The 19,328-nt window shown below is 39.1% G+C and overlaps 2 protein-coding genes across 2 annotated transcripts; one reads left to right on the top strand and one right to left on the bottom strand.

The window, feature by feature from the left end:
• Positions 1-7,887: 7,887 nt before the first annotated feature.
• Positions 7,888-10,208, top strand: LOC105768038 (uncharacterized). The gene is made up of 7 exons (XM_012587741.2): positions 7,888-8,263; positions 8,352-8,448; positions 8,552-8,667; positions 8,759-8,803; positions 9,359-9,384; positions 9,676-9,811; positions 9,907-10,208. Exons 1-7 carry the CDS (start codon positions 7,906-7,908, stop codon positions 10,014-10,016), a joined length of 888 nt encoding a protein of 295 aa, XP_012443195.1. The 5' UTR covers positions 7,888-7,905; the 3' UTR covers positions 10,017-10,208.
• Positions 10,209-17,501: 7,293 nt separating this feature from the next.
• LOC128040535 (uncharacterized) lies at positions 17,502-19,225 on the bottom strand. The gene is made up of 4 exons (XM_052629409.1): positions 18,771-19,225; positions 18,155-18,344; positions 17,913-18,013; positions 17,502-17,825 (listed from the first exon to the last, which is right to left on the bottom strand). The coding sequence occupies exons 1-4, from the start codon at positions 18,774-18,776 to the stop codon at positions 17,799-17,801; spliced, it is 324 nt and encodes a 107-aa protein (XP_052485369.1). The 5' UTR covers positions 18,777-19,225; the 3' UTR covers positions 17,502-17,798.
• Between the last annotated feature and the right edge of the window lie 103 nt (positions 19,226-19,328).

Here is a 19,328-nt window from a genome sequence, read left to right as displayed (position 1 = left end):
TGGTACTTAAGAGGGTACATTGGTTAGACATCTAGGTTGATTATTTTAACATGTTTTGAAGGTATTTGATCGTGTTTTGAATTGGTTGAATGAATGATTTTTGAGTTGCTTGGTATCCAAGATTGCAAGGAATGGTAAAGTTGATGTTTAAGGTTCATTTTAAGTCCACACGGCCAGACACACGGGCATGTGACTGGACCGTATGAGACACACGACTAACAAATCAGAATGTTTAGGTATTTTCACACAGGCAGAGACACGGGTGTGTGTCTCAACCGTGTGTGACACACGGCCTAGCACACGGGTGTGTGACTTGGCTGTATGACCCCTGCACCTTAATAATGCAAGTCAGTATGCTCACACGGCCTAGCACACGGGCGTGTGACTTGGCCGTGTGATCCAAGTCAGTGAACACCTAAGTTTTGGACACGGCCTGAGACATGGGTGTGTCTCTTAACCCTGTGAGCCACACGGCCTAGCCACATGGGTGTGTGTCCCCTATTCCTTTGAAAAAATTTGATGTCTAACATATATTTTGGGCCTCGAGGGCTCATATAAGGGACAATATGATTGATTTATGACATGTATGTTAAATAATATGTAATGTCTATTTTTGATCTAAAAAGTTCGGTAATGCTCTGTAACCCTGTTCTGGCTACGGATAAGGGTTAGGGGTGTTACAAAAAAATAAACTTTTCAAAGGCTAGAAATAATAATTTTACTAAAATGCCATTTAGTATTTGTTACTTAATTCATGTATATAGATTGACGTCACGACCTTCCCTATTGCAGAGTTGTGACATTGATGAAAGACTTCTCTTAGGCTTGGTTTAAGGCATCAACGTCGGGACCTCAAGATTTGTACGTTGTGACCTAACGATCTGATGTCACGACTTCAACAATTTTTATGTTTTGATGTCACTTACTATTTGTGCCTTCTTCAAACCGGTCTCACTTAGTGTCATGCCCTCATACCATGCATGTCGTAAAGTTGCCTTCAAATCTCCAACATATCATTCCAAACAATTTCTCACGTTGTGGCCTCTTATCCATTGATGTCACGATCTTATGGTTGGTCATATCCTAACACCACGTTGTGACTTCTGGCATCACCACGTCTCGATGTTAGGACCATGACATGCTTCTTTCTTTATTTCTAGAGTATGAAGTGAAAGCCATTAGAGCTATCCCTATAAGACTGTTCACTATCGTTGACAAGATTGTTTGGCACTTTACCAAAGATGACAAATACATAGTTAAATATGGGTATAATCGTTTAAGGTAGCTAAAGCACATAAATGAAGAATTCGAGAAGTAATAGACAAAGCTCAATTTGGAACTCGATATGAAATATTCAAGGTATCTTAAGAGTCAAGAATTTCATATAGACAGCTTGTAATTATGTTATCGAGCTTTGTCAAACAAGTGTCCAAGATACAATGATGAGGTTGAATCTCTTGAGCATATTTTGTTTCGCTGTCGAATTGCAAAAATGGTTTGGAGAGCATTTTCGCTTTACTATGATCCTACAAATATTGATTTCTCTAGCTTCTTTAACTGATGGATTGAGACAAATGAGCAATTTCTAAATTTTTGGTCTTTCTCGACCACAAGTATGACAGCTTGGGTATGTTGAGAAATATAGAGTTGGAATTTATGGATGTTTGAAGGCAAAAATACTGACCCCATACAAATTTGAAGTGATGCTTGGAGGATTTTTTCTGAGTCTCTAAGTGCTCAGGAGAATGCTTTGTCCCAATCAACGCCTTTAATATTCGACTACTTCATAAAGCCCGCCTCCGTATAATGTTATTAGATGCTGCCTTTGATAAGCAAAAGCTACATTTGCCAGTGGGCCATGGCAGCGATGGTTTATTCATTACAAGTGCAAATGCCTTAATCTTTGATGGATTTCCTCGTGTGGCCAAGGCTTTGCTATTCGGTTAGGATCAATGTTGGTAGAACTTTTCTCTTATGCTAGTCGTTTTTGTAACAAGACTGCCGATTGGGTGGCAAAGAATAGTAATAGGAGTCTATGCTCTCTAAATCCTGAAGAGTTCATTTCTCTTTTTGTAATATGGTTTTATTCTATCAATGAAGTTCTTATTGTTAAGCAACTGACTCAATCCACGTCAACTTCCTCACCTAGCTGACGTGGCTTGTTTCTTGTTTTCAATTCAAATAAGTTAGGATTGAATTTGTTTATTTTTTGAATAATTTGAAAGATTCAACCCACTATTGTATTCTATCTCAAACACCTAGTCAAACACTTATATTTATTTCTAATGCAAAGCAATGAAAAAGTATTCTTGCCATTCAAACCAAAGTTGCTTCTTTTACATGGTATCAGTTTAGCCATCTTTTAGGATTCAACGCCGCTCTCTCCTTTTTTTTCCCGATCCTTCTTCTTCTGCCATGGGAACTACCGATGCTAATATCTCCCCTGTTATGTCATTGCTTATGTCTTTCCCTTCCATCCACAATCAACTCACCATTAAACTCACCGCCTCAAATTATCTTCTTTGGAAAACTCAATTTACCCCAATCCTCCATGGCAATCAACTATACTGTCATGTTGATGGAACTGCCTCTCCGGTGAGAGAGGTTAACGGGCACCGTGATCCGCGCATCAGTTGGTATATTAAAGATCAGCTTGTATTAAGCTGGATCTTTGGCTCTCTCTCTGAACCAGTGCTGTCTCAAGTTGTTGGTTCAACTACTGCCATTGATGCGTGGACAAAGCTTCAAATCACCTATGCCTCCGGGTCCCGTGTTCAGATTCGGTCCCTCAAAAATTCATTGCATTTTCTCGATCGCGACACTGATTCGATTGATACATACATGGATCATGCAAAGTGTATATATGATCAGCTTCTTGCTCTCAATCAACCGATCTCTGAGGATGATCTTGTTGATCACATTTTACGGGGTCTTGGTCCTGAGTATCGGCCCTTCACTCGCAACATCGAGGCACGATTAGTGTCTGTGAAATTTGATGATCTATATGGCTTACTTTTGTCTAAAGAATCATAGTTACAATCTGCCTCTGTGACTCTTCATCCAGCGGCTGTTGCCCACTATGCCGGTCGACAACAATCTAATGGCAACTCCCGTGGCAGGGGTCGTGGCAACCGCCGAGCTGGTTACTCTTCCTCCAAGGGCCGTGGTGGCTCCTATCCTTCTGAACCAACCTGCTATAATTGTCGAGGGCGTGGCCATACTGCCAGACAATGTCCAAGCCCGAAATACAATGATACCCAACCTAAGCCGACTGCCAATTACAACTCTTCATCTCATCACTCCGACAAGCAGTAGGTTGTCGATACGGGTGCCTCTCATCACTTAACTTCTGAACTGGACAACCTAGGTCTTCACTTTGAGTATAGCAGAACTGATGAAGTCACTCTCACTAATGGTAAATCTCTGTCCATTGCTCGTCTCGGTTCTAATAAAATTACTATTGGTTCTCATTCTTTTTCGCTTCATAATATTCTTCATGTTCCAGAAGCTAATCTCAATTTGCTTTCTGTTCCTTACTTTACTAAATCTAATGATGTCTCTGTGGAATTTTTCTCTGACCATTTTGTGATTAAGGATCTCAAGACGAAGCAGGTACTTCATCAGGGAGTCATTAGAGATGGCCTATATCGGCTGGCCGCAGATCCTGTTTCTCCAGTTTGTCACTCAGTTTCCCTATCTACATGGCATGCTCGTTTAGGCCATGCGTGTTCCAAAACTGTTCGCAAAGTCTTACATTTGAATAATTTGTCTGCTTCCTCTAAGCATGACTTGTCCTTATGTGAGGCTTGTTGTGTTTGGAAGTCTCAAAAATTGTCTTTTTCTGATTCTACTTTTGAAGCAAAAGAACCTCTTGAATTAATATGTTCGGATTTGTGGGGACCTTCTCCAATTGCCTCTGTTGATGGATATTTATATTATGTTGTCTTTTTTGATCACTATACCAAGTATTCATGGATTTATTTTTTGCGAACTAAATCTGATGTATTCAATTGCTTTGTTCAATTCCGAGCTATCGTTGAAAAATATTTTGGCAAACCGATTAAATAGCTTCAATCTGACCGGGTGGGGAATTTCAAGCTCTAGAAAATACTTAGCTTCAATGCCATCTTACAGTATGAGCTTCATGCCCATACACCCTCGAACAAAATGGTCATACTGAAAGAAAACACCAACATATTATCAAATCGCCGAGCACTCTTACATCATTCCAAAGTACCACCTAAATATTGGGATCATGCCTTTCTTCTCATTGTCTATACCATAAATCATTTGCCAACCCTAAAACTCAACCATAAATCCCCATATCAAGTTATTTTTCAACGAAACTCGGAATATAATTTTCTTCGTGTTTTCGGTTGTTGTTGCTATCCTTGGCTTCGCCCGTATATAAAGAATAAATTAGAGCCTCGTTCTACAAAATGTGTCTTTCTTGGTTATAGTATTCGTCATAAAGGTTATAAATGTTTATCGTTATCCACCAATAAAAATTTTCACTCACGACATGTTATCTTTGATGAACAGGTTTTTCCGTTCAAAGACAGTGATGACAGGCCCTCGATACTTGGCACTCCACCACCACCAGCCTCCATTATTTCCCTCGGCAACACTACACCACAGCCCACGCATATGCTATCAGTCCAACCGATGCCATCCTCCACTTCTCCACTAGCCTCTCCTCAAAGCTCAACCGATACAGTATTGCCTTCTACTGCCCCAACCAATGATCAGATCATAGCGGCTACTCCTGTTTCTCCCTTGGCCGAATCTAGGCCTTCCCCGACTCGTCCCTCCACCTCTGGACCGCCACCAATACCCAATCATCCATATACTACATGCTCAAAAACTGGTAGCCTCAAACCGAGAGCCTACATCGCCTCTTCCACCATCTTAACCACACCCACATCTTATACTGAGGCAGTTAAACACCGAGCTTGGCGGAAGGCAATGTCAGAAGAGATTGAAGCACTTATGTCTCATGGCACTTGGGATTTGGTTCCGAGATCTCTTGCTTCGAATATTATCAGTTGTAAGTGGGTGTATCGGATTAAAGTCAAAGCTGATGGCTCGATCGATCGCTATTGGGCTCGCCTCGTTGCTAAGGGATTCCATCAACGCCCAGGTATTGATTATGTTGAGACTTTTAGTCCGGTTATCAAACCGGCTACGATTCGTCTTGTTTTGTCAATTGCTGTGACGAATTCCTGGCCCATTCGACAACTTGATGTCTCCAATGCTTTTCTCCATGGTGCACTTGATGAGCCTGTCTTTATGGAGCAACCTCAGGGTTTTATTGATCCAACAAAACCGACTCATGTCTGTGCTCTTAAGAAGTCCCTTTATGGTTTAAAACAAGCGCCTCGTGCTTGGTACTTTTGTCTTGCTGGTGCACTTCATAAGCTTGGTTTTTACGGCTCTAAGGCGGATAGTTCACTGTTTATTTATTCGGCCAGTGGTGACACAGCCTACTGTTTGGTATATGTTGACGATTTGGTACTGGTAGGTTCTTCCCCATCTCTTCTACAACGATTCACTAATCTTCTTGGACAGATGATTGCACTAAAAGATTTGGGACCTATATCTTTTTTTCTCGGCATCGAGGTTGCTTGGCATTCAAATGGTTTACAGCTCACTCAAACAAAGTATATTTTGGACATTTTGCATCGTGTTAATATGCATGAGGCTTCGAGTGTTGCAACCCCGTCGACTCCACAAGCTGACTTGGCTGCTTCCTCTGCTACATTTGAGGATCCGACACTGTATCGACAAATTGTTGGTGCTTTACAATACTTGGCTCTCACTCGTCCGGATATCTCGCAGGCTGTCAATAAAATGGCTCAATACATGCATTCGCCTTCTGTTCATCATTGGCAAGCAGTTAAGCGCATTATTTGCTACTTACAGGGAACTCTTAATCATGGCATTATGTTCCGTCGATCTAATTCGAATGCTTTAACTACCTACTCTGATGTCGATTGGGGTGGAGACAAACTTGATCGAAAGAGTACCTCGGCTTATGTTATTTATCACGGTGCCAATCTTGTTTCTTGGTGCTCAAAGAAACAGAAGACCGTTGCTCGTTCCAGCACTGACTCTGAATACCAAGCGCTTGCTACAACTGCCTCTGAGTTATACTGGCTTTGTTGTCTACTTCGTGAGCTGCGGCATCCTCTGCCGTCTGCTCATCGGATATGGTGTGACAACGTGGCTGCTACATACTTGGCTGCAAATCCAGTTTTTCATTCTCGCTCAAAGCATATTGAGCTCGATTTCCACTTTGTTCGAGATCAGGTTCGGCAGAAACATCTTGTTGTTTCCTACATACCCACTGTGGATCAATTGGCTGATGCTCTCACTAAGCCACTGTCAAAATCACGCTTCTTGTTGATGAAAGACAAACTGCTGGTTCTTCCCCATCCGCTTATGGGGTGTTAAACAATGACTCAATCCACGTCAACTTCCTCACCTAGCTGACATGGCTTGTTTCTTGTTCTCAATTCAAATCAGTTAGGATTGGATTTGTTTATTTTTTGAATAATTTGAAAGATTCAACCCACTGTTGTATTCTATCTCAAACACCTAGTCAAACACTTATATTTATTTGTAATACAAAGCAATGAAAAAGTATTCTTGCCATTCAAACCAAAGTTGCTTTTTTACACTTATTACTAAAAAGAAAAACAAAAGTTACATATAAACGATAAAAGTTTGGGGTGAGTAAAATTCGATTCGATTAAAAAAATTGAAAAAAAAATCGAATTTCGAATTAAATTAATTGAGTTAATTGAATCAACTCGATTTTTTTAATTTCGAGTTTAAATCGAGTTAAAATTTTGAATTTGAATAAGCCAAATACCAAATCATTTTACTCCCTTCCCCCACCCCCACTCAAACCCTTTTACTTTCCCTCAATCCCAAAATTTTTTTTCCTTTTCCTTTTCCTTTTCCCATAAAAAAAACTACCTTTCCCCAAACCCTCGAACCTTTTTTTTCTTTTACTTTCTTTCTAAAACTTTTACTTACCTAAATTCCTATTTTTTTCTTTTGCTTTCCCTCAAACCCCAAAAACTTTTTTTTCCGAATTTATGTCTATTATTTATGTTATTGAATTAAATTTCACATTTCGTACTATTTATATTATTGAATTATTTAATCATGTTCAATCTTTATTAATTCATGTTAAAATTGAATTATTGATAACGTCATAAAATATTCGTGTTAAAATTTTATGTTGGTACCAATTTCACATTTTATCTTTAAAATAACTTTTATTAAAAAGTTACATTTTTACATTTAATGTATTTTTTAATTTCAAAATATATGGTGACAAAAATCAAAAGATAATTGAAACAACTAAGCAAGTAAAGAAGCTAACCAAGATATAAAAGATTAATAAATAAATTATGGAGGGATGAAGGTTAATAACAAATTTGATTACGGTGGACAAATTTATTTTTTAAGTTTAATTCGAACAAATATATTCGATTTGATTTGATTTGAATTCCATCTCACTCGATTCGATTCGAGAAAATTTCAAATCAAGTTAGGATGATAAAATATGATTCGTCAACTCGAAATCATGTTAGGATAATAAAATAGGATTCGTCAACTCGATTAATTCAAAATTTTTTCGTTCGATTCGATTTGATCTGATCTAACGCTCACCCCTACTAAAAACAATATTTTGACTTAACTTATTCAAGTGTATTTAATATTAGAATATTTATTTAACAAAATCGACCGACTTTATCATCAGTGATTGATCAAATGATCAGAAATTGATTTGATTTTCAGTGCGAAAGTTTGATAGTAGGGTGTGGAATACACCGCACCGCACATATATAAAAAACACAAAAATGATAAAATAAAGCGAACAAATTTCAAATTATGAAATCAGCGTTACGGAACGCTTACTACTTCACTCTCTCTCGCTACTCCTTAAACCCTAACCCCTCACTTCTTCACATCGTTCCCTTCATTTCCACTTTTCCTTCGCTTCCCTCTGTCCTTTCCAGAAACCATCCCTTTCGTTCCCCTCTCTGCGCCACTCTCATGACCGGCGGTGATTCCGACTCGCCGCAAACCTCTCCTTCTCTGGAGAAACAGTTCGAGAAGTTCCGAGTCCAGCTTGAAGATTCTGGCAGCTTACGGGAACGCATACGCGCCGTCGTTCTGGAAATCGAGTCGGCGACTCGGCTCATGCAAGCTAGCCTCCTCCTCGTTCACCAATCTAAACCAATTCCCGGTAACATACTTCTTTTGCTTCTTCAAATTATATGATTTTTGAAATATTACCTATTTTATAATTTTTACGCATATGTTTATATCAACAGAGGTTTTGCAGAAGGCAAATTCTCAGATTAACGTACTAAAGGATCTTTACAATAAACTTGCTGAAGTTGTTAGGGAATGCCCTGGACAGTATTACAGGTCAGATTCATTGAAGATTTTGGTTAATTTCAAATTTTATTTTAGTAGAAATTTTTTTGTTTTTTTTTCTTGATGTGGTGTTGGGGTGTGTTACTGTGTTTAGGTATCATGGGGATTGGAGGAGTGAAACTCAAATGGTAGTTTCTTTGCTTGCCTTTATGCATTGGTTGGAAACTGGAAATCTGCTTATGCATACTGAAGCTGAGGAAAAACTTGGATGTATGTTTCAGTAATGAATATTTCTTCGGTTTTACGAGTAATTTTTGTATTTGCTAATGAAGACAAATGAGAAAATTGGTTGTTTTGGCAGTGAACAATTCGGATTTTGCTTTAGACCTGGAGGATTATCTTGTTGGTATGTGCTGAAAGCTTCTCTAATTGAAGAGTTCTACTCTCTCATGGATTGAACTGTTTGTTCCGTACTATTTTTTCTCTAATCTTAGAAAGATTCAATTTTCTTTAGCTAGCCTGAAGTATTCTAGTTATTGAATGGAAAGTAAATGTGGTTGACCACATCAATAGGCAGGATGAAATTCTTTGTACATTCTTATGCATTAGAGTCTTTTTCTTTATTAAAATGGCCAGGGTAGTTAACTGAACTTCAGTTTTCCATTTTTTTGGTTCATCTTATTCGAATGAGGACTGTCTCGTCAGACCAATTGATACTTGTGTTAAAATATTTTTAAGAGATTCAGCTATCATATATGCTGTTTCTATTTCTTGATGAACTAAATGAAGCATTGTTGATTAATCACCTTTTCTGATTATTGTCATTCTTCAGTTTTTATGGTTTTTCTCCCTATATGTGCAAGAAACATGCAATGTCTATTACTTTGCATCTGAATTTGAGGGTTATTATTTTTCTGCCAATTGAATATACTGATCTGGGAACCTTTTTGATCTCTTGCAGGTGTTTGTTTCATGTCAAATGAAATGGTATGAAATATGTCAGAAACTTGCTTTCCCGGGCTTTTCAAATTGACAAATGCGTTCTTCCTACTCTATTGTTCTCATGTATTTTTTACTCAGATGTTTAATGAGACTGCAAGTTAGAAAACACGTGTTAGAATGTGATAATTCCAAATGGAACATTATGGTTTTGAACAACTGGTGAAATACAGCCCTCTGATGATGTCGTGGATGCTTTGTTAGTTACCTCCCATTGAAATAATTGGGAAATATGGCAAAAAGGCTCAACATAACATGCATTTCTCTTCGTTTTAACAGCCGAGATATGTGGTGAATCAAGTGACAGCTGGTGACTATGATTGTCCAAGAAAGGTGTTGAAGTTCTTGACAGATCTTCATGCTGCCTTTCGCATGCTTAATCTCCGTAATGATTTCCTGCGCAAGAAGTTTGATAGTAAGCTTAATCTTATCCAGTGCTTTGAGAATCCGGTGTTTTAAGCAACTTCTTATCGAAGACTGAGTTTTTGAAATGCTTTCTCATTATTTTAGGTATGAAGTACGACCTAAGAAGAGTTGAAGAGGTCTATTATGATGTTAAGATTCGAGGCTTAGCAACCACCGGGGATTCTGTTGGAGATCAAGGAGCCCAAAAGATATGATAGGTTACAGGAGTGGTACATACAACTACTAGGTTATCTCTTTCATTTTCTTAACTGCAATTTCTCAAGGGAGTTTTTATCCTTCAATGCATGGTTTAAAGCCAAAATTTGCTACTTGAACAAAGGAAAGAGGTTTCAATAAAAAAGTTGTAATAGAGAATAGTTGGCAATCTATCCTTTTTTAATTTCTTATTCGATCTTTTGCTGAAGTTTTTCTTTTTCTGTTATTCCATCATCAATGGTTAAGCCTGGAAATCCACTGTTTTCAGAATCGGATTGGACTGGCCGGTTGAACCGGTTGGATTTAGAATCAGTGTAGGTCTGGATAGGGGTGAGTAAAATCCGATTCGATTCAAAAAAACTTAATAAAAAATTTAAATTTTGAATTAAATAGTTCAAGTTATTTGAGTTAATTAAGTTATTTGGTTCAATTCGAATAAAAAATCAAGTTTTTTTATTCAAACTCGAATATGAATTATACATTTCGAGTTATTTGAAATCCGAATAAGAAAAGGTAAAATTACGTCGTTTTGATAAATGTTAATAGTTAAAAGGTAAAATTGTTATATTGTTTATGTAGTTAAATAATTTTGTATTTCGTCTACTAGTTAAATAATAAGTTCATGTAAACGCAACATTGAGTATAAATAATATGATTTGTTAACTCGACTCGACTTGAAATTTTTTGACTTGATTTGATTTGATTAAAAAAAAATTCAAATTGAGTTCGGTTGCTAAATAAGATTTGTTAACTCGATTAATTCGAAATTTGTTTAACTTAATTTGACTCGATCGAATACTCACTCTTATGTCTGGAATAAGGGGTTAGATTAATTGAGCCATGGACTGGTTGGATTGGCTAATTGGATCAGTTGAACCGACAGTCGAACCGATTGAACAAATCTTTTAAATATATTTTTATTTATAATGATTTATTCAATCTAAATGAATAGGTTAAATCTATAAAATTGAAAGTTGACGGTCTAACTAATTTAATTCTAGATATTTCGACCACCATGATTTTATTTCCACGCATATTATTTGTGTTCATCACGTGAATTATTGATAATGATCTCAACTTTTATTTTTACCTTGTTTGAAGCTTATATATAAATAATAAATTTATATAAATATAAACACACATATCTATATACTAGTGTCACAGACTTAGAGCTTTCCCACGCGATCCGTGCGGCCTTAGGCAGTTTCTCTGCTTAAAACGCCTAAGTCAGCCTAACTTGAAACAAAAAGAATTCAACAAGAAAACGCCCAAGTCGACAACTCGCAACAATAAAGGATTCAATAGAATTCCTTAAGATTTTCACGAAGAACAGTAGAAGAACGAAGTAAGAACGAGCCTTGAAAGATGAACAAAAGCAAGAACACTTGAGAGAAAAGTTTGAGTGAATACTTCTCAAAATTCTTATTAACAACTGAATGAATTACAATGAGTAAAGAGGTCTCTATTTATAGTTGAGCCTCAAAGTACATCAAAGGCTACAATTAAAAGCTGTATACAATTAGAACTCTAAGACATAATTAGAAGTTGTATACAATTGGAACTCTAAGATTAAATAATCATATCTTCTTGGGTCCCTTCCCTTATTTATCAGGCTCTTGGGATGGGCTTTTAATCTCTCCAGGCAACGGGCCAGTTTGGTCGGGCCAAATGACCTCCTTCAAATACGATGGATCGCACAAGTTTGTCATGGTTGCGTGTTCCCATGCGCAACCAATGACATTCTCCCCCACTTGTTCTAGCGACGCCCTCGTCGCATCTTCCTTATGGAACTGGTCAATCTTCCTTTGGAACTGCCATAATGCCTCGGCAGGTTCCCAACTTGCTTCACTATCAGGAAGTCCCTTTCATCGAACTAAGTACTCATGCCGTGGTCGGTGGTACTTTTGTCTAATTACTCGATCTGCCTCAATGTTTTCAACTTCACGATCGTACGACACCTTTACCCCCATCGGTGCTCGTTCGGAATTACCTCGATTTGGATCCTCTTGATCCCCATGAAAGGGCTTAAGCATGCTTACATGGAAGACTGGGTGGACTTTAAGTTTTGCTGGCAGCTCAAGCTTGTAGGCCACCTTGCCTACTCTCTTCACAACCTTGAACGGCCCTTCATACCTTCGCACAAGACCTTTGTGCAAGCCAGTATATCGCAGAATCAAGTGTAGTTTAGCGAGGACTAAGTCACCCATTTGAAACTGCACATCCCTTCGTTTTTGATCAACCCACTTCTTGTTACGCTTACTTTCCTTGTGTAAACAAGCTCTAGCCAAGTCATTCTGCTCTTGCCAATCTTTTGCGAAACGATAGGCTGCCGAATTTGGTCCTATATAATGGGTCACAACAGCGTTGGGTGTGAGTGGCTGTTGACTCGCCACTATTTCAAATGGACTTTGATTTGTGGCCCCACTTCGCTGCAAGTTGTATGAAAATTGGGCGACATCCAACAATTTTGGCCAATCCCTTTGTGTGGCACTTACGTAGTGTCGAAGATATGTCTCCAACAATGCATTAACTCGTTCAGTTTGCCCATCGATTTGTGGATGCATGCTCGTGGAGAAGTTCAAGTCTGAGCCCATTGACTTGAACAACTCCGTCCAGAACCGGCCCGTAAATCGCCCATCTCGATCACTGATAATAGACAGTGGCACTCCCCAATATTTCACCACGTGTCTAAGGAACAACCGAGCTGCTTCTCGTGAGGCACTCCTTGGTCGCTGGAATAAAAGTCGCATACTTTGAGAACCTGTCCACCACAACAAGAATACTCCCAAACCCGTCAGACTTAGGCAAACCAATAATAAAATCCATAGATAAACTCTCCCATGGCCTTTCCGGAACTGGCAAGGGTTGAAGCAAACCGGCTGGAGTCTTTAACTCAACCTTGTCTTGTTGGCATACTAGACAAGTTTTTACATAGGTTTCCACATCAGCACTCATGTTAGGCCAGTAATAACGTTCCTCCAAAAGGGCCAAAGTGCGATGCCTGGGTGGCCTGCCCATTTCGAGTCATGACACTCCTTCATGACTTCCTTACGGAGTTTCCCATAATGGGGCACATAGAGGCGGTGTCCATGAGTGTATACCAGCTCCCCATCAAGCCAAAATCTTCTTGTTTTTCCCTCCTTGGCAAGCTCAATCAAATTTTTGGTCGTAGGATCATGGGACAATCCCTCTCGAATGCGTTCCAACAAAGAGCCATCAGGTTGACTGATTGCTGCAAATTCCATCTTTCGACTAAGTGTATCAGCCACATTGTTGGCACTTCCTGGTTTATATTCCATTGTGAAATCAAACTCTGCTAGTAAAACCTGCCAATGAGCCTGCTTGGGAGACAACTTTTTCTGGGTTAGAAAGTAACTATTGGCAACATTATCGGTAAGGACCACGAACCTGGAACCCAATAAATAATGTCTCCATATGCGCAAGCAGTGTACTACCGCAGTCATCTCTTTCTCTTGAACCGTTTATCTACATTCCGTCTCATTAAGCTTTCGACTCTCGAAAGTAATTGGGTGTCCATCTTACATCAGTACTCCCCCAATAGCATAATCTGATGCATCCGTACGTACCTCATAAGGCTTCGTAAAATCTGGCAAGGCAAGTACGGGCTCCCTCGACATTTCTTGTTTCAATTGGTTGAAGGCCTTCTCACATTCTGGATTCCAATCCCATACCTTCCCCTTCTTCAATATGCCCATCAAAGGAGTGGTAATTCTGGAGTAGCCTTCGACAAAGCGGCGATAGTAATTTGCCAACCCAAGGAAAGATCTCAACTCTGTTACCTTAGTTGGAGGCTCCCACTCTGAAATGGCTCGAATCTTATTCTTATCCATTCGGATCTTACCACCTCCCACAATGTGGCCTAAAAATGACACCTCTTGTTGGGCAAATGAGCATTTCTCCTCCTTGACGAACAGCTCATTTTCCCTCAAAGTCTGGAACACCTCCCTCAAGTGTCTCATGTGCTCTTCAAGAGACTTGCTATACACCACAATATCATCAAGGTAAACAACCACAAAACGATCAAGAAATGGTTGAAGTACCTTATTCATTAGGGTGCAGAACGTAGCTGGGGCATTCGTGAGTCCGAAAGGCATCACAAGGAACTCATACGAACCGTACCATGTCACACAAGCTGTCTTTGGTTCATCCCCCTCGGCTAACCGAACTTGATGATACCCCGATCTCAGATCTAACTTGGTAAACCATCTTGCACTGCCAAGCTGATCAAATAAATCTGTAATAAGAGGAATAGGGTACCTATTCTTCACAGTGATCTTGTTTAGAGCTCGATAATCGATGCACATTCTCAAGGACCCATAATGTTTCTTTTGGAACAACACTGGGGCACCGTATGGGGATTTAGATGGTCTAATGAATCCCGCATCTAAAAGTTCCTTCAATTGTTTCCGCAACTCTTCTAGTTCTGGCGGAGACATACGATAGGGGACCCTTGCTGGCGGCACCACATTAGACACTAACTCGATTTTGTGGTCCACCTCCCACTTGGGTGGCAAACTTTTAGGCAACTGTGCATGCATTACATCTCAGAATGATTGCAACAATTGATCCACTTCTTTCGGGGTCTCACTAACAGACTCAGCGGTCTCTTCGATCTTTAAGGTTGCTAAATATGAGACTTCATTTCTCCGCACACCTTTAGCAAACTGAATCGCTGACAATGTTTTTCCCTCAAAGCTTCTTTTCCTTGTCACTTTCACCATGCATTGATGTTTTGCGTCCGAAATCACCATGTAATTGCTCGACGGGGCAATAAGAGCATTAACCTGATCTAGGAAGCTTAGTCCAACCACAAAATCATAATCATCAAGTGGTATTACCTTAATGGATACCTTCCCAGACCATTTGCCGAGCTGAAGATCCACTCCCTTTGCAACCCCCTTGATTGGAATGCTTTCTGAGTTCACTGTTTTGATCTGACCCACTTCATTATCTACCTTGAGGCCCATTTTACAAGCAGCCTCCTCGGACATGAACAAATCAGAAGCGCATGTGTCAACAAGCGCATTCAATTTTCTTCCAGCCATAATGATGTCTACAAACATCAAACCATGGCTCATTCTATCTTCGACACCCCCTAGTATCGAACCAAGATTGTTATCCTCCACGTCAGACTCCCCCTTTCCTTCCATAGCCGTGAGAGCGGCCTTCTTTGGGCAGTCCTTGATCATATGTGGACCATCACAGTGAAAGTAACTTATAGGCCCACTCTTTTTCTTGTCCTAAGGCTTCTTACCATTACCGTTCCTAGTGGGCTTTTCTTTATCTCCCCCACTATTACCCTTTTGATTAAATCTGGGCTTAGAAGAATTGAGATTATCTTTCTTCCCACCAAATTCAGCAAGCGATTCTGCTACGGACATCGCCTTAGTGAGTTCTTGAACTCCTCGGCGTTGCAATTCTTGCTTCGCCCACGATTTTAATCCGTCCATAAAAGAAAAGAATGCCTCATTTTCCCCCATATCTGAGATTTGGAGTATAAGTTCGCTAAACTCCTGCACATACTCCCTCACAGTGCCTTGTTGCGAAGTCGACGCAACTTTGCCCGAGCTTCATCCTCGGCATACTCTAGGTAAAACTGTGCTTTGAACTCACATCGAAACTCCTCCCATGTTCCGATTTCGGTCCCACCACGTCTCACATCAGTGGACCTACGACGCCACCACAACAAAGCAACGTCGGATAAATACATCGCAGTAGTAGTTACCTTAGTGACATCCTCTGTGATGCCTTTGGCACAGAAATATTACTCGATTCCCCACAAGAATTTGTCCACATCTCTTGCAGACCTTGTTCCATTGAACCCATTGGGCTTGGAAACATCAATATTGGGCCTGGGTGCGACAGCAGCTAACCCACCGTTGCCCAAAGCAACCTTGTAGATTGTGAGTTCACCCTTGAGCTCCGCAATCTCTCCCTTCAAGGCCGCCACCATAGCCTCAATGGCATCATCTCTACCATCAACTGCTCCACATTATCAATCACATACACTTTGAGTCGCTCCTGCGCATGGATCGCAATCCATCATGGAGCCTATCATCGACATCATCAATCCTCTCCTTGATATCCCCATGAAATTTTCGAGAGTGACGACACGATCCTCTAAAGCTGACAATATGTCCCTCGAGCGACTAGCTTTCCTTGCCCTCCCACGGGTCTCCATTCCCTCAACTTCTTTCGACATCTTTCAACGGTAGCTACAAACCTTAGCTCTGATACCAACTGTCACGGACTTAGAGTTTTCCCACGCGATCCGTGCGGCCTTAGGCAATTTCTTTGCTTAAAACGCCTAAGTCAGCCTAACTTGAAACAAAAAAAAGGATTCAACAGCAAAAACGCCCAAGTCAGCTTAACTCGCAACAATAAAGGATTCAATAGAATTCCCTTAAGATTTTCACGAAGAACAGCAGAAGAACGAAGTAAGAACGAGCCTTGAAAGATGAACAAAAGCAAGAACACTTGAGAGAAAAGTTTGAGTGAATACTTCTCAAAATTCTTATTAACAACTGAATGAATTACAATGAGTAAAGAGGTCTCTATTTATAGTTGAGCCTCAAAGTACATCAAAGGCTACAATTAAAAGTTATATACAATTAGAACTCTAAGACATAATTAGAAGTTGTATACAATTGGAACTCTAAGATTAAATAATCATATATTCTTGGGTCCCTTCCCTTATTTATCAGGCTCTTGGGATGGGCTTTTAATCTCTCCAGGCAACGAGCCAGTTTGGTTGGGCCAAATGACCTCCTTCAAATACGATGGATCGCACAAGTTTGTCATGGTTGCGTGTTCCCATGCGCAACCCATGACACTAGATTTATGGGACGGTTAAATCGTGAAAAGGATTATTTTAATAAATATATTTACTACATAAAAATCACATAATAGTCCATTGATGTTTTGATTACAATGATAGAGTTAATCTTTTATCATGTATGGTGTTTTGGGATCAAATATTATTATAATCAATTTTTATTGATTTATCATATAAAAGATAAAAATATCCTCATAAAAACATAACTTAATTTGTGTATGAGAATGTATTTTAGTAATTTTATAATTGAGTTGATGCTCAAGAAAACTCTTAAAACAAATATATACAAAATATAACTTGATTTGTATATGAGAAGATATTTTAATAATTTTATAGTTGAATTGGTGTTCGATTAATTTGCGATATCAATTCAATAAAATACTTAAAATAAGTGTAAATATTATTTTTCAAAATCGTGTCTATATAATCATATTCAGTTGTTCTAATAAAATGTAATTTTTCTTTTAAAATGCTCTTGCATTGTATTTAGAAATAGATGAATGATTGAGATGCAAAATTTAAGTTGAATCTTAATTTAATTAAGATTGAAGAATGAGTTTCAGTATGCTGGTTTTTCTTTAATTTTTTTAAGATTAGAGAAAAATTAGGGGTAGAAGTAAGGGTGGTATAAGAAAAAGTTCACTTGAATTGTCGTCCAGCCCAAAAGCCTAAAGCCTAGCCGAGTAGTGAGAACCTAATACCCACGAACTTGTTAAATAAATATATTTATTACATGTATATCTTTTTGTAAAAAAGATAATTGCTCAAGGATTATTATCAGCTCAATTTGCGTCGTCTGTTGATCGAACAGCTTTTGATCTGAGTGTAACTATCCATTATACGGCTTCCAGTTTCACTTTCCTAGTGTTTTCGAACTCGGATTATTTTACAATTTACAATATGGACCATTTTTTTGTTTGTATCTTTAATTCCTCTTCTCTGCCTGCACCCCCTGACCAAACAAAAAACAAGAAAACAATACACATGAAAAGAGTTGTACACGAGTTTGGTAAAGCATTCACCTGTCGGTTGTACGTACATCGACCCGTCGGGAAACTAGAAACTCACCCGCAAGCGCCCTTCTTAGGTCGGCATTTGGCTTTGGCCTTGCTTGTTCGGCTGGCGGATGCAGTTCTTGCTCTTTATGAGGATGCGGATGCAGTATAGTACGAGAATGTATAAGCCAAGTTCGGTACACCAAGCCGTTACAAAAATATCTTTATTTCAAATTACGAAAGAGAAAGGAATTTGAATTGAAAATGTGCTAGGGAGTCAACATACTTATATCTTCTTGGTGGCTAAAAGCTTGCTGACCATGGATGCAAATTATTGCTCCCAGTAACATTCTCCAGCTATAGTGCCTCAAAATGTACATGGTTGAAACTCCCTTTATTGGTAAAATACCAAGGGAAGCTCCGGTGCAGGATTTTCCGGCAAAACATATGTCAGTAGACAAGTAGTTACTGGTCTTCTACATGCCAAATAGCATAATCAGCAATGGTTATAATAACTAAACTGATACTGGTTTGTTGCGTATCATATGGTATAATCATTATTTAAAATGTTGCCTGTCTGTGACTAGCATTAACGATTATAACCCTCAAGTGTTACCTTATATCTAGCTTACATATTGTAGAATCATGCAGGGGGGGATATATAGGTTCACTTCCCATACGTGTGGGAACATTTATAGTTCATGATTTCAGGCAAATAAAGCCCTTGGCTAGTCAGAGACAGCTTGAGCTACGGGTTTTAAGTGTTTACAGGGCTCCTTGAGCCATTGAGCCCTCCCTATCGGCAAAAATAAAGGTGGCTGCCCCAACTCCCTGCCGATTCATGACAGAAAACACACACAAAGCTTAATTCACAAACAAAAGCTCAAAAAAGAAACACATACATGCATACAAGGCTTGTACTAAGAGATACATTACAACCAACCATCCAGTCCAGGTATTGAACCTACTCTTTTTTGAAGGCAAGTTCAAAAGCATCAGAGTAAATATCGATTAACTAATTGTCATGTATATATTATTATCCACCCCCATCATCGCCGTTATCACCACCACCTGGAGAATTGTTACCCCAATCATCGTATTTTTGCCAGGAATGTTGTGGTGGTTGTCTATATTTTTCTCAACTGTGTTCCTCCTCCTTCCTTCAACAGCGACATGATGCCCTTGTTCCTGCCTGTAGATTCCACCGATCATGCCTCTCCTTGGCCTTGCCATGCAGCTATAACTCATCACCATCATCACACCCACAAACACCGCCAAATGCCAGCTTCATGCTGCATATATGGTCATGCTCATACACACATCAATATCCCACAAATATTTATGAATAAAAGCTTGTTAATTGCAATTTATAGAGAGATCCGCAGTTGTTTTTCATTGTATACCTATACTGTTCAAAAACTGATAAAATTTTAATTTTTTATATTAATATTTATAGATTT

This window comes from Gossypium raimondii, chromosome 4 (assembly GCF_025698545.1).
Source record: "Gossypium raimondii isolate GPD5lz chromosome 4, ASM2569854v1, whole genome shotgun sequence".
Lineage (NCBI taxonomy): Eukaryota > Viridiplantae > Streptophyta > Magnoliopsida > Malvales > Malvaceae > Gossypium > Gossypium raimondii.
Note: the sequence above shows the minus strand (reverse complement) of the source record. Positions and strands in the feature narration are given on the sequence as shown.